The sequence below is a fragment of the Macaca mulatta genome, chromosome 13 (genome assembly GCF_049350105.2).
Source record: "Macaca mulatta isolate MMU2019108-1 chromosome 13, T2T-MMU8v2.0, whole genome shotgun sequence".
Taxonomy (NCBI): domain Eukaryota; kingdom Metazoa; phylum Chordata; class Mammalia; order Primates; family Cercopithecidae; genus Macaca; species Macaca mulatta.
The window spans coordinates 100,737,324-100,753,011 of record NC_133418.1 but is presented as its reverse complement, the minus strand read 5'-3'; the positions used below and the strand labels follow the sequence as shown (position 1 = coordinate 100,753,011).

Here is a 15,688-nt window from a genome sequence, read left to right as displayed (position 1 = left end):
AATCTAAAAATTATATCTAAGTTTCCTTCCTTTCTCTCCAGATACTTGACAAGAACTGCCTTCCCGCTGTTATTCCCACTGTCCTATTTAATCTTTGTTTCAGGGGTTTAGTCATTGTTGCTGTGGAAATAGGAAATGCTTCTAGAAAAATAACCTACTTTTTTTTTTTTTTTAAGAGAGAGGGTCTTACTGTATGGCCCAGGCTAGAGTACAGTGGTTCAATCATAGGTCACTGCAGCCTGATCTCCTGGGCTCAAGTGATCCTCCTGCCTCAGCCTCCAAAGTAGGCAGCATTACAGGCAAATGTCACTATACCCAGCCAACTTTTTGATTTCTTTTTGTAGAGTCAGGGTCTTGCTATGTTGCCCAGTCTGGTCTGGAACTCCTGGCCTCAAGTAATCTTCCCTCCTTGGCCTCCAAAGTGCTGAGATTACTGGCATGAGCCACTGCGCCTGGTCTACTTTTTATATTGTTACTTCAAAAAGCCTTTTTTGTTTGCTTAATAGAGCATTTCTCCTCTCTAGGTCCACATGCTTTGGTAAACATTTCAATGATATCTAACACAGCTACAGTTTGGTTTCCAGCCAGTCAAGGTGATCTGTGATCAATTATTTTAGTATTAGAACTCATGCATCTTACAAGTTGATGGGTGCTGACGAGTTGATGGGTGCAGCACACCAATATGGCACAAGTACACATATGTAACAAACCTGCACGTTTGTACACATGTACCCTAGAACTTAAATTAAAAAAAAAAAAAAAGAACTCATGCATCTTATAGTTCTCCCTTGCATGTATTTTCACAACCTTACTCAGAGCAGCTACCACTAAATTTAGCACCTTCTCCAAGTCTCAGCACTATCAGGGCAGTGAAATTATAGCCGGATACATTCCTGAGATTTGTCAGCATATATACCCTACCAAAGTGGGAACACTGGCATAATTCCACATCTCTATTCCTTAATTCCTGAAGGAATCTGGAAATCCTGGATAATTCAAAATATTGTAGGCTCTTAGTCATCAATGTTTTCTCCTTATCCCCCAACTGTTTCAGACTTCATACTGCTGGTTCAGTAGCCCGTTTACTAGATTCCTTCCAACACTTTCCAAACCTCCTTCATCCTCTATCATGTTATAGAATGCTTCCTCTGGCAACTTTCTTAACTGACTTCCGGTTCTCCTGTGAGGAAAATGCTTCTCTTGCAGTCCTCACTTAATTTCAACTAATATCCCCTTTCTCAGTTCCTCCGTAACTTTCCAGGACATTTTTACAAGCCTAGTAATTAATACCCAGTTAGCTTTCATTTGAATTTTTATAGCATTATAAATATCACTATCAGAGTACTTAGCACATATTTAGCACAACAACAACAACAAAAAAAACCAGAGGGCTCATTAAATTAAACATTTCTATATACTTTTTAAGCTCTTCATTCTTTCCATCAACTCCTCCTGCCAGGTTATCATGGCCACATAAATAAGAGACTAGGACAACCTGGATAAGGCTCCTTGCTTAATTTAAGGAAAGGATGCCAGGCCCCTCTACTCTAGGCTTACTGAGGGGTGGTACTTGGCTGAGCTCACCCTGCAGGAAACCAGGCCAGAATTCTGGCAAACTTTATGTAAGAGTTAGTAGTTGAGAAACTGGTCCAGTGCCACAGGATGCCTCAGAAGCTGGGCAAAGGGCAAAGAGGCCACATCTACAATGTGAGAGCCTATTACCAACACCTTGGGGGAAAGAAGGGAAATATACCTGGGCAAATGGCCAATCAAACCAAGATGTGGTACTAAGACACAGCTTCAGACTGAGTAGGTCCTACATGTAATTCTGCTCTCTTTGATTTATCTTCTCTACTACCTATGTGCAAGGATGATTAATGAAATAAAATGCATATAACTAGTATAATCTTTTGGCCTGAAAGGAATTGTGAACATGATGAAGGAGGATTAGGGTAACTGCACATGTCAATAGAAAGTTCTGAAAAAGGATTACCTGTGTAACCATTGCACAGCTCCCTTATGTAATTAAGTGGCACAAGTTAAGCAGTAAATAAGAACTACTTCGTTTGAACTTTACTTTCTCTACTTCTATATTATTCTATTATCTCATTAGGAGGCCACAAAAATAGGGGTCTAGATCACCAGGCACAGTGGTTCACATCTATAATCCCAGCACTTCAGAAGGCCAAGACAGGCAGATCGCTTGAGCCCAGGAGTTTGAGACCGGCCTGGGCAACATAGTGAGGCTTCATCTCTATTAAAATTGAAAATAAATTAGCAGGGAGTGGTGGTGCATGCCTATATTCCCAGCTACTCAGCGGGGGCTTCGGCGGGAGGATTGCTTGAGCCCAGGAGGTCGAGGCTGCAGTGATCCCTGATCATGCCACTGCAATCCGGCCTGGGTGACAGAACAAGGACCCTGTCTCAAAATAAATAAACGGGGGTCTAGGAGTAAACAATATTATAGTTATTTGTTTAACTGTCTGAATCCCCTATTAGAATTATGAGAAACCCAGGGGCAAGGAGTAATCCAAAGTCCACCAGCATCACAGCCAACAAAAACCACTCAAAAAAATGTGTTGGAGGTGGCTACTTTGAAACTCATTAAGAATAGAGGCCTGATAAATGTTGATGTGTCTTTCTTGCCTCCCTAGTAACTATAAGCTTTTTCATAGAAATTACTCATCTACTCTTTACCAAGGCAAAGAAATACTGGTTCATCCATATTTGTTAACTAATTATACCACTTTCTGACACTAGAGAACTTGGAAGAAAAAAGAAAGAGAGGAATATATTAGAAAAATAATCTTAATGGCAGAAAAATATCATGCAAAGTTTCTAAATGAATAATTCTAGGCTTCGGATACCACAAATGTCTTACTTGTCCTTACTATAAATGGAGGCAATTAATATGTCTCACCGATAAAAAGAGAAATGCATCAATGTGGCATTCTACATTCAGTATTACTATATACAATTAAGTATTCTGCTTTTATGATCTTTCAGGAAACTAACAGATTTACCAAGGAAAGATGGAATTAATGAGTGTTTACTATGTGCAACAAATTATACTTAGCTCTTTAGCTATATTATTTTATTTTTTAACTTAAGAGACAAGGTCTTGCTGTGTTGCCCAGGCTGGCCTTGAACTCCTGGGCTCAAGTGATTATCCTGCCTCAGCCTCCCAAGTAGCTTGGGACTACAGGCATGTGTCACCATGCCCAGTTCCAGCTACATTATTTAATACAATTACCTACGAGATATGCATTATTGTCTCTTTTTTCAGATGGAGTAACTGAGGTTTAGAAAGATAAAATAACTTAACCAAGGTCACCCAGGTAGTAAGTGGTAGAGCAAGAATTCTAACACAGGTTTGACTCCAAAGTCTGTTATTTTTCACTAGTGGAAAATAAAATCAGTTACTGCAAACTTGATCCCTAAAAGGACTGAACTTATGAGATCTAGAATCTGATTAGGATAATCCCTTGATTTTCCTTAAATTTTCATAAACTAAAGATATGAGCAACAAAATTACAATTCTAATGCAATCTAGCACAATAAACAAATCAGCTATATTACCTTGCAGCCTCATCTTCTAGTTTCTTTTTCTGTATTAGTTCTAATCTTTTTCTTTCAATTTCCTTCAACTTGTCACGTTTGATCTTATAAAGTTGTTCAAGGGCTAACTGCTGTGTGTTGCAGGTTTCTCTCAGTTCCTAAGGAGAAAAAGAAAATAAGTCAATATGTGAATGATTTAAATATGCTTGTCATATGTATTCACGTGGCATTTGCATTAAAAGATAAAAATCCTAAAGCAAGTTGAACTACATTTAAAAGATTTAAAGTTTTAAAAAAATATCTAGATGATTAAAAAAAACCTTAAGTATCTAAATCATATAGCCCCTGAGATAAACACATTAAAATAGTGTACTTTTCCATCAATTCATTTCTATGGAACACAGAATCTTTCACAAGCCAGTGCTTTGATTTGGTACCAAATTTTCAATTAAAAAAAGCAATCCATTAAAAATATGGGGGAATAATTTGCTTGTTATAACATCTGAAGAGAAATTTTGTTCAGCCATGTTTCTGACAATATAGTTCAACCAAATTATTTTTATCCATTATGATCTTGAACTAAACACAGAATTATTAAATAATATAGTTCAAAACTAAAAATGGAAAAGATGTCTACCTAAAATCATGACTACAATGAACCAAAATAATGAAAAGTATTCCAAACAGGAGTTGAAATAAACAATTGCTTATTGAGCATCTAGTTGTATGCTAAGTGCTATAAAGCATTCCAAGGGGATCCAATACAAGGCTGACTCCCGTCTATAGACTTTGCCTTTAAAGAGTTCACAATCTCAGTGTAGTGGCAAGTGTCAACATGCAGGGCAGAGGTAAATTCCTTAGTAGAAACTTGTGATTATCTGTTCAGCATTTTCTTTACCTCTTCTTCAACAGCACCTTGCCTTCCTCTGGGAAACTGATCTTTCCGCCTTCCTCCCAACATCTTATGTGGTTTTAAAAGGTCTGCCAAACTCAGAGCTCCTCCCATTCCCACCAGGTGCAATTGTTTATTCCTGACCTAAATAATCACAACGCCTTACTTCCCTGCTCGGAAATGATTGGTCCAAAAGACATAAGCATAATCCAAGCTGGCCCAGAATATTTTCCTGGGATTCACATATGTTGAAGTGGGGAGGAAGAAACCTTTCTTCAGCTTATTAAACTGGGATAAAGTAAACCTGGAGCTGCCACACAACCAAATAAGACCTGAGGATAGGAATAAAATCAACTCAGAAAAAAGAGAAGGAAAGATTAGAGACTGAGGCGGAGAGAAAGGGTACTACAGAAGCTGAATGTTCAATATCATGGCTCGGAGACCTAGGAACTGCCCCTGTCCAGCAGCCCTTCCTTGGATTCAGTTACTGGTCCTAGGATGCTTCTAATAATCACTCATTAGCTTAACTATTTTGAACTACATTTCTTTCATTTGGAATCCAGAGAATCCTGAACTAGAGAGTAGAAAAAGGAGGCTGGAGGAAAGAAGTGGGGGCAGGCGGACTTAAGAGTAACCAAAAGAAACTTCACGGCAAAGGTGAGAGCTGGACAGTATTTGGGTAGAATGTTTTGGTAAAAAGTTTTTTTGGTATCAACCTATACACAATAACACAACTCCAAACTCCCATTTCTTTTCAGAGATAACTATTTTATAAGTGAACCTTTTACTTGATTTAAATGGCAGATTTGATCTGAGTACAGCATGCTGTTCAGAGACTATGTCCAACATGTCTGAGCAAAACATACACGACTTAAGCCAATAATAACGCAAACACTGCTTTTATAGCAAATTTTCCACAGCTCTCAGCTTCTAGGGTTTTATTTGTTGTACCTTTCTCTAAATTCTATTGAAAAGCAGAAGAATATAGTGGTTACAACATACGGAGAAGCAAGGTGGTTTAGTGATGAGGAACATGGATCTGGAATAAGACTAACAAGGCTTGACTCAGGCTCTGTATACCAGCTGTATAACCTTAGGAAAGTTATTTTATAGTTTCCTCATCACTAAAATGAGGTTAATTATAGTGCAAGGGTGTCCAATCTTTTAGCTTCCCTGGGCCACATGTAAAGAGGAAAAATTGTCTTGTGCCACATGTAAAATACACTAACAACAGCTGATGAGCTAAAAATAAATACATAAATAAATAAAATTGCAAAAAAAAAAATCTCACAATGTTTTAAGAAAGTTTACAAATTTGTGTAGGGCTGCATTCAAAGCCGTCCTGGGCCGCATGTGCAGGTTGGGGAAGCTTGTTATGATACATGCCTCACAGAGTTGTTGTGAGGATAAAATGAGTTATCCCCATTTTACTAAGTATTCCCTTACTAATCCCATTCCCTCCAGTGTCAGAGTTAATGAGCTTCCTCGTGCCATTCTGTATATTCCTCTATCATAGTGTTTTCCAACTATGATTGCCTCCTCCACTAAAGTGAGTTTCTTGACAACAAGACTGTCTTTCATCAAGGTGTCTCCAGCCAACAGAGAACCTAGTACAATATAGATATTTAGTACTTATTGGACAAATGAAAAATGCATAAACAATAGTCTATGCAAATTAGTAAGATTTGAAGAGCACCACAAAGCTTGCCAAGTATTTCTTCTACTTGACTATGGTGATGTAAAAATTCCTATCTTTAGACCTATTCCTCTGGGTTAAGTCACTACTTTCAGAAGGTCCTTGTAAAAATAAACCAATCAGAATTCATTAAGAGTTGTTCTCAATCTTTTTTTTTTTTTTTTTTTTTTTTTTGAGATGGAGTCTCACTGTTGCCCAGGATGAAGTGCAACAGCACGATCTCAGCTCACTGCAACCTCCACCTCCCGGGTTCAAGCAATTCTCCTGCCTCAGCCTCCTGAGTAGCTGGGATTACAGGCTCATGCCACCATGCCTGGCTAATTTTTGCATTTTTAGTAGAGATGGGGTTTTAACATGTTGGCCAGGCTGGTCGTGAACTCCTGAGCTCAGGCAATCTGCCCGCCTCGGCCTCCCAAAAGGCCAAGATTACAGGCGTGAGCCACTGCGCCCAGCCAAGTTGTTCTCAATCTTAATAGAACAACAGATTATCTCCTTCACATTAAGGAACCTCTATTACTAGTTTGCTAATAAGTTTTGCTTTTAAAATCATGAATGGATATTAGGCGGGTGGCTCACGAGGTCAGGAGATCGAGACCATCCTGGCTAACACGGTGAAACCCCGTCTCTACTAAAAAAAAATATAAAAAACTAACTGGGCATGGTGGTGGGCGCCTGTAGTCCCAGCTACTCAGGAGGCTGAGGCAGGAGAATGGCGTGAACCCGGGAGGCGGAGCTTGCAGTGAGCCGAGATCACGCCACTGCACTCCAGCCTGGGCGACAGAGTGAGACTCCATCTCAAAAACAAAAACAAAAACAAAACAAAACAAAAACCTTTCCTGTATCTAATGAGATGAGCATAATCTTTTTCTCCTTTAGTCTGTTTATATAGTAAATTACATTAAACTTTTCTGTACGTTAAATCATCTTTGTATGGCTGAGGTAAATCCAACTTGGTCATGGTGGGTTACGCCACCTGGAGGGGTATTACTAATGCAGATTACCCCAGATCCTTGGAAGCAGAGGGTTAAGACCTAACTCATTGAAGGAAACCAAAATTCTACCATTAACAAAACACTAAAGATATTTTGGAGATTCTGACAGCCCCTTTCTTAAGAAGAGTGGGGGAAGATAATTTTCTTTTTTCACAAATAACAAAAATATTTGTATATTTGTATATAAGAGTTTACAAAGCATTTTCATCTACATGCTATTTCATTTAATCATAAGACTCTGCAAAGACGAAAGGCAGATAATGTCAGCTTGTTTTGCAAAGGATGAAAGCAAAATTTGGAGGGTAAATGACAAATCGTTACACAACTGGCAGGTGGCATGGATAAGTCTAGAGTTTACTTTTTTAGATTCCTAGGCCAGTACAGTTTTCACTGCACTTCACTGCTAAAGATGTGTGAATATTTTTTTTTTTTTTTTTTTTTTGAGACGGAGTCTCGCTCTGTTGCCCAGGCTGGAGTGCAGCGGTATAATCTCACCTCACTACAACCTCTGCCTCCTGGGTTCAAGTGATTCTCCTGCCTCAGTCTCCCAAGTAGCTGGGACTATAGGCACCTGCCACCATGCCCGGCTTTTTGTATTTTTAGTAGAGATGAGGTTTCACTATGTTGGCCAGGCTGGTCTCAAACTCCTGATCTCATGATCTGCCTGCCTTGGCCTCCCAAAGTGTTGGGATTACAGGCATGAGCCAGAGCACCTGGCCAGATGTGTAAATTTTCTTAATGGTATAACGGCCTGTCAAATGTCTCACTTTTGAATCCACTGGCTTTTTTATTTGTCTTGGTATATCTTAAGCAAGAGTAAAAATTATTGATTCTGTACATGCATATTGCAGGTTCCAGTAAAACATAACATTCTAAGATAAATAATTTTAAATATTTTACTTCTGTTGTCACTACAAGTAGCCTAAAGGAGCAATTAACCCAGGTGCTCTATCACAAAGGACCACAGCATTAGAACTAAGTGCCTGTCCTCCTCCAACACTATCAGGACCAATTCCATCTCACCTACTGATAAGACACAGCCTTTCTTCTCATTCCTTATCCCCTGAATTCTTATCTCTACAGTGCTGTTTATCCCTTAACGTGACCCAATCCCCTACTCATTCTCTCCTTAAACCTCTCCACTCTCCTAGAACTTCCTCTATGTGATCAGGAAACTATCACATAGCTACCAATCTTCTCTGAACGAAAATTCTCTTACCTCTTCGCCTTCTTGGCTGACCCCTCGGGATACCACTTTTCCGCTAGTCCTCTCTCAGTTTATTATCATATACTCCATTTACATCAGGGTCAGAAGATAACTACGGTATTTTCCTTGCTCTTCATTGCCACTTTCAGATGGTTATTTCCCCCTCACTCTTACCAGCTACATGCTTTTCTGGGGCTCCTACCATCCAGCAATACCATTCTCTCCTTCCTTTTTATTGTCATCTATTAGTCACCTGGTCATTCACTCACCTCACTGTTCTCCAAGTCTTTGACATCCACATAAATGATGCAATCAAAACCTCAACTCTCAGGCTGATCTCTTCAGCAATGACCTTTTTAACTCTACTTAATCCATCATTCCCATTATTACACCCTGAGTCTTACTAACTATAATCAGAAACAGAACTACCACTGACCAAATACCCCATTCTTCAAACGTAAGTTCTTACCCTTCGAACTTTTCTTACACCTGGTACATCTATATCAATAGGGTTGGTTGGTTTGTTTCTTTTTTCTGAGACAGAGTTCTGCTCTTGTTGCCCTGGTTGGAGTGCAGTGGCGTGATCTTGACTCACTGCAACCTCCACCTCCCAGATTCAAGCAATTCTTCTGCCCGGGTAGCTGGGATTAAAGGCGCACACCACCACACCCAGCTACTTTTTTGTATTTTTGGTAGAGACAGGGTTTCATCATGTTGGACAGGCTGGTCTCGAACTACTGACCTCAGGTGATCCACCTGCCTCGACCTCCCAAAGTGCAGGGATTACAGGCATGAGCCACCACGCCCGGCCATCAGTAGGTTTTCAACCTCACTGAGACCATTCTGTTGACTCCCATCATTCTCTCTATTAACACCCCTTCCTCTCTTCACATCCTTCATGTCTAGTTCATGTTTCAGAGTTCATCTTCATCATAATGTTTTTGTCAAATCTGTAACTCTTTTGTCCTTCTCTCTTTGTGCACGTCCATTAAAACCCCAAACCTGTAGGAACCATGAACCTATTTCATCAGCTTTCTCTGTGCTTATACCTAAACAGCTGAACATTGGTGAGGAAAAATCATACAATTAGGCATACTGTTTTCAATTTAAATACATCACCTCCAACTTCAAATAGACATTCAACATTGCTCAGCACACTTAGGTTTTCCTCTACTAAGCTTACATATCTGCACTGAAATGTCTATTTCATGCCTATTTCTCTCCTGAAACTTCCTAATCTTCCATCCATTCTCCTCACTACCAGCTATAAACCTTGCCTCATTAGGCCATCAGACTACAGCTCTCTCATCTTTCCATCTCAAAAAATCAATAGAACTTCCAGCATCCCCACCCCTCTTCTTCTGGCCTAGGTTGAGTTATATCATGTCCTCCTCTACCCAGGAAGATTCTTTCTGATGGTTCAACTTACTTCTGATTTTAAGTCTTGAAGCTGTCGGTAAGGGAGGGGGCCAGTGAAGTACTGGGTAGAGAAAGGCGGGTTCCTGGCTAGGGCTTCACCCTCAGGCCTCTGCCCATGAACCTAGGTGAGGACAGGCACTCCTGCCTTCGCACCCAAAAGTTGCATCTTCTAAGACCACTCTGGCCTGCCACACCCCCATCCTATGCCTATAAAAACCCAAGATCCTAGAAAGGCAGAGACATAAGCAGCTGGATGTCGTGAGGAACACATCGGCAGAAGATGACACAAGAAGAGCTGGTCATCAAGAGCACGCCGGTGGAAGAGCATGTCAACAGGCACCGGCAGGCCAGCAGGCCACTGACCAGAGGAACAGCGCAGAGTTTGGCCAAAGCAGTCAGAGAAGTCAGGTTGCGGCCCGACTCCAAGGTAAAACCATCCCCCTTCTGTCTCCCATCTGCTGAGAGCTACTTCTACTCAATAAAACCCTGTATTCATTCTCCAAGCCCACATGTGATCCAATTCTTCCAGTACACCAAGGCAAGAAACCCTGGGATACAGAAATCCCTCTGTTCTGTCCTTGTGATAAGGAAGGAGGTCTGACTGAGCTGGGCAACACAAACCGCCTATAGACAGCAAACTAAAAAAACACCCTGTAACACACCCCCACTGGGGCTTCAGCTGTAAACATTCACCCCTAGACACTGCCCTGGGGTCAGAGTCCCACAGCCTGCCCATCTGTATGTTCCCCTAGAGGATTGAGCAGGAGATACTGAAGAAGTGAGCCACACCCCCATCACTTGCCCTTCGAGCGGGACAAGGGAACCTTTCCTGTTTCACTGTCAACTTCCTACTCTCTACCACAAATTTAACTGCATTCATATCCATCTTCTCCCCATATGTTACACTGAAAGTATTCTTTTTATCCATTCTTTAATCTGTGCTCTCCATTCTATCTTAATCTGCTTCTTCAGGGACTTTGCTCCATCAATTACCACAATCTCAATCTTCTCTCTTTCCCCCGCCTCCTCCTCCTTTCTTTTCTCTTTACTATTTCCTTCAAGTCTTTCTTAAAAAACAAACAAAAAAAAGGTTTTCCTTTGACCCCCATGCTTTTTTCTTTTCATTCTAATAGTTGCTGCTACTCACTTAACCCTTCCTCAACTCTCACTCATTCCTGATCCACTGCAATCCAGCTTCTGCTTATCACTTAAGTGAAATGGCACTTTTAGTAAGGTCTTCAAAAGTTTCCTTTTGACAAATTCAATGGATATTTTTCTTTTTCTTTCTTTTTTTTTTTGAGACCGAGTTTTGCTTTTGTTGACCAGGCTGGAGTGCAATGGCGTGATCTCAGCTCACAGCAACCTCCGCCTCCCAGGTTCAAGCGATTCTCCTGTCTCAGTTTCCTCAGTAGCTGGGATTATAGGCACCCGCCACTATGCCCGGCTAATTTTTTGTATTTTTAATAGAGACAGGTTTTCACCATGTTGGCCACGTTGGTCTCGAACTCCTGACCTTAGGTGATCCGCTCGCCTTGGCCTCCCAAAGTGCTGGGATTACAGGCATGAGCCACAGCACCCGGCCAATATTTTTTAGTACTATGTTAACTAATAACTCTATGATTTTCCAGTGACTGCAGAAGACCTCTTTTCTCACTTTCTGTGACAACACAGTCTCCTGACTGCTCTGGCGGTAGAGATTTCATATCTCTTTAGTTTCCTAAATTGCTCTGATGAAAGTATCAATAAGCAGTGTAAGTCTGGAAGGCAGGAAGCAGAAGGAACAAAGTAAAACAAGGGACAAGAATAACTGCTGGCCTGTGGAGAATCAAATGCTAACTGAAAGAATTAGACTATGTGAGGGAGAAGAGTCCACAAATCATCATTAAACTTCACTTTACAGATGAAGAAACTTAGTTTAGTTTCTATGCAATCCGTAGCAAAAGTTTAAAAATCATATAATCTGGTCATTCATGCCATAACCATAAAGGCTAAAATATGGGTCCCTTGCTGCTACCATCTTTCCAATTTGCCCTACCTTTGCTCAGGTAACAAATGAACTCTACTTATCATGTTTCTGTCTTCACTGTGGAATATATATGCAAACAGGCAACTGCCCTATTGCCATCCATTTTAGTACTGAGTACAATGTGTAGTCAAAATCTGCTAGAGTCAGCAAGTAGTAAACATAAACCTCATTTCTTTAAGCTCTATTAAAATATGAATTTATTGACCATTTTAAATACTCTGTATGTTATACATGGCAAAGAAAACTATTTACATAATTTAAACATTTTTATTTGATGTGCAAGCATGTCTAAATATGAGCCTGGTAACTAGACCTGACTAAAGTTGCCCCTGCATTATTGGTTCTTTAAAATTGTCCTTATAACAGTATTAGGAAGCAGCTTGGTGCATATATGACATAAACTTGCCCTAGATTTCATAAAGTATTAAGTTTTATTCTAAACATTGATTTTCAGTGATATGGGTAAGTGATTTAATCTCACATTTTCCTTTGAATTGAGTTAGTAATCATCTTATCACTTAACCCACTCACAGGGATGTTGTAAAGGAACCAGGTTATATTTCTAAGTGTCCTAGGCTTCTCTGGAGAAAGGTTACTGTGGGCAACCTTACTGATCTCTGGCATTAGACTCGAACAGGCAGTTAGACAGCAGAAGGATATTCAAGCAAGCAGAAAGAAAAAGGTTTATATTGTATATGTTATTTCAAACAAAGATACTCAGATAAAGGCAAAGAATAGTCTAGTTTTAAAAAAAACAGTAAAGTAACTCAAAGAAAAGAAGCTAGATATTAGAAAATAACCTTAAGTAAGAGGAAGAGGTTGTTGAGACAGCTTAGCAGAGACAAAAGGCACTGAAGAACAGAGTCATCCATATTCCCACACTGTAAGATAAGGCAGATAAAAAGCCAATTAAACTATGTACAGATTTTTTTTTAATTAATTTTTTTTTTTTTTTTTGAGACGGAGTCTCACTTTGTCGCCAGGCTGGAGTGCAGTGGTGTCATCTCGGCTCACTGCAACCTCCACCTCCTGGGTTCAAGCGATTCTCCTGCCTCAGCCTCCCAAGTAGCTGGGACTACAGGTGCATGCCACCACGCCCGGCTAATTTTTGTATTTTTAGTAGAGACAGGGTTTTACCATGTTGGCCAGGCTGGTCTCGATCTCTTGACCTCGTGATCCACCCGCCTTGGCCTCCCAAAGTGCTGGGATTACAGGCGTGAGCCACTGCGCCCAGTTACGTAGATTTTTTAAAGAAATAATATAGGGAAGATAAGTTGGCTGGCTTGTCTAACCAGCAATGACAAATGATTTCGTTTTCTACAAAATTTTTTTCTACTGAATATATGCTTGTGTAAAGTGTATTAACATTGTTCACCTCAAATTCCCCTTCCTTACCTGAAGCCACCATGTTGTCCTTTCTTTAGCATGCTGTTTACTCTGTATTTGGTGTTAATGTTATTCTAAATAAGTCAGCATGATAAAAGCCATATGAAGAGAGAGATTTCTTATACAAAAGCTTTATGAAAAGCTTTATTTCTTACAGAGAATACTTTACGCTCTGGAAACTTTATATTGTTAGCAAGGAATAACTGAGACTATTTCCAAATTTACATTATATGCCATGAGTCTGGTTTTTAGTTTCTTTCATAGGTATAGCTTCAGTATACAATGAATACTGTGGTGAATGATATGCAGACAGTCTATGTTTTGGACATCTGCTCTGCCACTGCGGCAAATAAAGAAACATTAACTTGCTTTTCATGCAAAGTTCATAGTGCCAGATTCTGTTTTAGATTCCACTGATTATTGCATTATTTAACAAAGGTTAATTAAATTACACTTAACAAGGAAACAAAAGAAAAACTGTGTTGAAAGAGCCTCTACCACCTGAATTATTTCAAATTTTCCATATTTCCCATTTCTGAAAATTGCCTAGGATCACGTTGGCTGAGATCAGTTCTGTCATACTGACAAAGGCAATTGTTCTGGAAATGTATAGATGCCAATACAAACAGCACATAGTCATCAAAAACTGGAAACTGTGATAAAGTATATGTTTAGTTATATGACACTATGTCATATAACTAGAACATTAAACACAGTCTTGAAATTCTTGTATTGTTGAAATTATACAATAAATTATGAAAATGTAATACATATAATAGCTTTAGCTATTTATTCTATTAAATCAAAATAATGAAGGTAAGAAGTTAGCTACCTAAAAATAAATAGTATCAAAAATAAATACCTTTAGTTGATTGTTATAAGAATCCATTTCTGATAGCTTAGATGCAGTTTCTTTTTCAAGAGCATCTAATTGTTCTTTAAGTCTTTGGCATAATTCTTGCTTTTCTAATGATTTTTTATGAAGTAAACTGACCCCTGAATCTGAAAAACAAACATCAGACAGTTTACATTTTGTAGAAGTTCATATGTTATTACCAGCATGCCATTTACTGTTTGGTCAAATTGATGTAACTAGACCAACACGAAGGATGTATACACATAATGTAGACCAGTACAAGAGAAAACAGTTGTTATTTCCACTTCCCAGATTATATGCTGGAAAGAGCATCAGAGGAAATGGTTATAAGCCTTGGTTCTCCATTCAAAAGGACTAGGACTTGAAGTGCAATTCTACTTTAGGAAAAATACTTCACCAATCTAATCCTCAGGTTTTTCATCTGTACAATGAGCATCGTACTACATCAAATGAGGTGATGGATATAAAGCCATTGTATACTCTGGCCCACAGTTAATATTCAATTAATAGAAGCTATAGTTAAAGTAGCTTTCCATTTATTCTTAGTGCTCCCAAGAACAGGGAAATATTCACAGCAAAGATTTAATAAGTATTACTAACTGGATTATTTAGTAACATTATTTTAGGAGGTAAGAACAGAAGGTTTCATTTTATATTATCTTTTTTTACATATTCATGCAGGGACGAAGAAACCAGATGGAAATATATAATGCAGAATACATTACAATAAATTAAAATAGCAATATTATCTATTTAAATGCCTATTTTTAACTTTATCATATTTTTAAAGTACGGAAGTACAAAATTTAAATAAAATGAAACATATAGAGTAAAAAATTAAAAGGCCTCCATCTCAACTGCAAGTTCATCCCCTTTTTAGGCATTTATATTTAAATGTGTACATATTCGACTTTTATTTCCATGGGTTTTAATAGAATCATATTGTCTACATTGCTGTGCAACTTGTTTTGAATTTAATAAGATACCTTATCGATCAGGACAAATAATCTAGTTCATCCTTTTAAATTGCTCCATGGTAGTCTACATTATGGCTACTGCATAATTTATATTATCATCTTTCTGACTGGTATGAGTAGATGTGGGTCTGTACCCACTGATCAACACCTACCCATTTCCACCTCCCTCTAACCCCTGGTAACCACTCTTCTATTCTCAGTTTCCATATAGGAATTCAACTTTTTTAGATTTTATATGTAAGTGAGGTCATGCAGTATTTGTCTTTCTGTAACTGATTTACTGTATTTAGCATAAGGGAGTGCAAATATCTCTTTGAGACGGTAATTTTGTTTCCTTTGAATATATATTCAGAAGTGAGACTGCTGTATCATACAAGAGTTTAATTTTTAGAAACCTTCATACTGTTTTCCATAACAGCTATACCAATTTACATTCCTCCAACAGTGTACATGGGTTCCCTTGTCCCCCCTCACTACCACTCGTTATCTCTGATCTTTTTGATAACAGCCATCCTAACAGGTGTGAGGTGATATATTTCAGTGTGGTTTAGATATGCATTTCCCTGATGATTAATAATGTTGAGTACCTTTTTAAGTACCTCTTTATCATTTTTAAGTCTTCTTTGGAGAAATGTCCACTCAGGTCCTTTGCCCATTT

At 38.9% G+C, this 15,688-nt stretch overlaps 1 protein-coding gene and 1 non-coding gene across 17 annotated transcripts in view; both read right to left on the bottom strand.

Moving 5' to 3' along the window:
- The window catches only part of ITSN2 (intersectin 2), a 158,161-nt gene that overhangs the window by 67,738 nt on the left and 74,735 nt on the right, over positions 1–15,688 (bottom strand). For 8 of the 16 annotated variants that reach the window (XM_015111819.3, XM_077960061.1, XM_015111816.3 and 5 more), the window contains 3 exons: positions 14,039–14,178; positions 12,591–12,671; positions 3,580–3,716 (listed from right to left, as the gene is read on the bottom strand). In XM_015111819.3, coding sequence (XP_014967305.2) covers positions 3,580–3,716; positions 12,591–12,671; positions 14,039–14,178 — 358 coding nt within the window. The remainder of the gene's footprint in view (positions 1–3,579; positions 3,717–12,590; positions 12,672–14,038; positions 14,179–15,688) is intronic. The other 8 variants (XM_015111821.3, XM_015111822.3, XM_077960066.1 and 5 more) reach the window with 1 other exon arrangement.
- On the bottom strand, positions 1,476–1,603 carry LOC114672032 (small Cajal body-specific RNA 21). Its single transcript, XR_003722231.2, has one exon.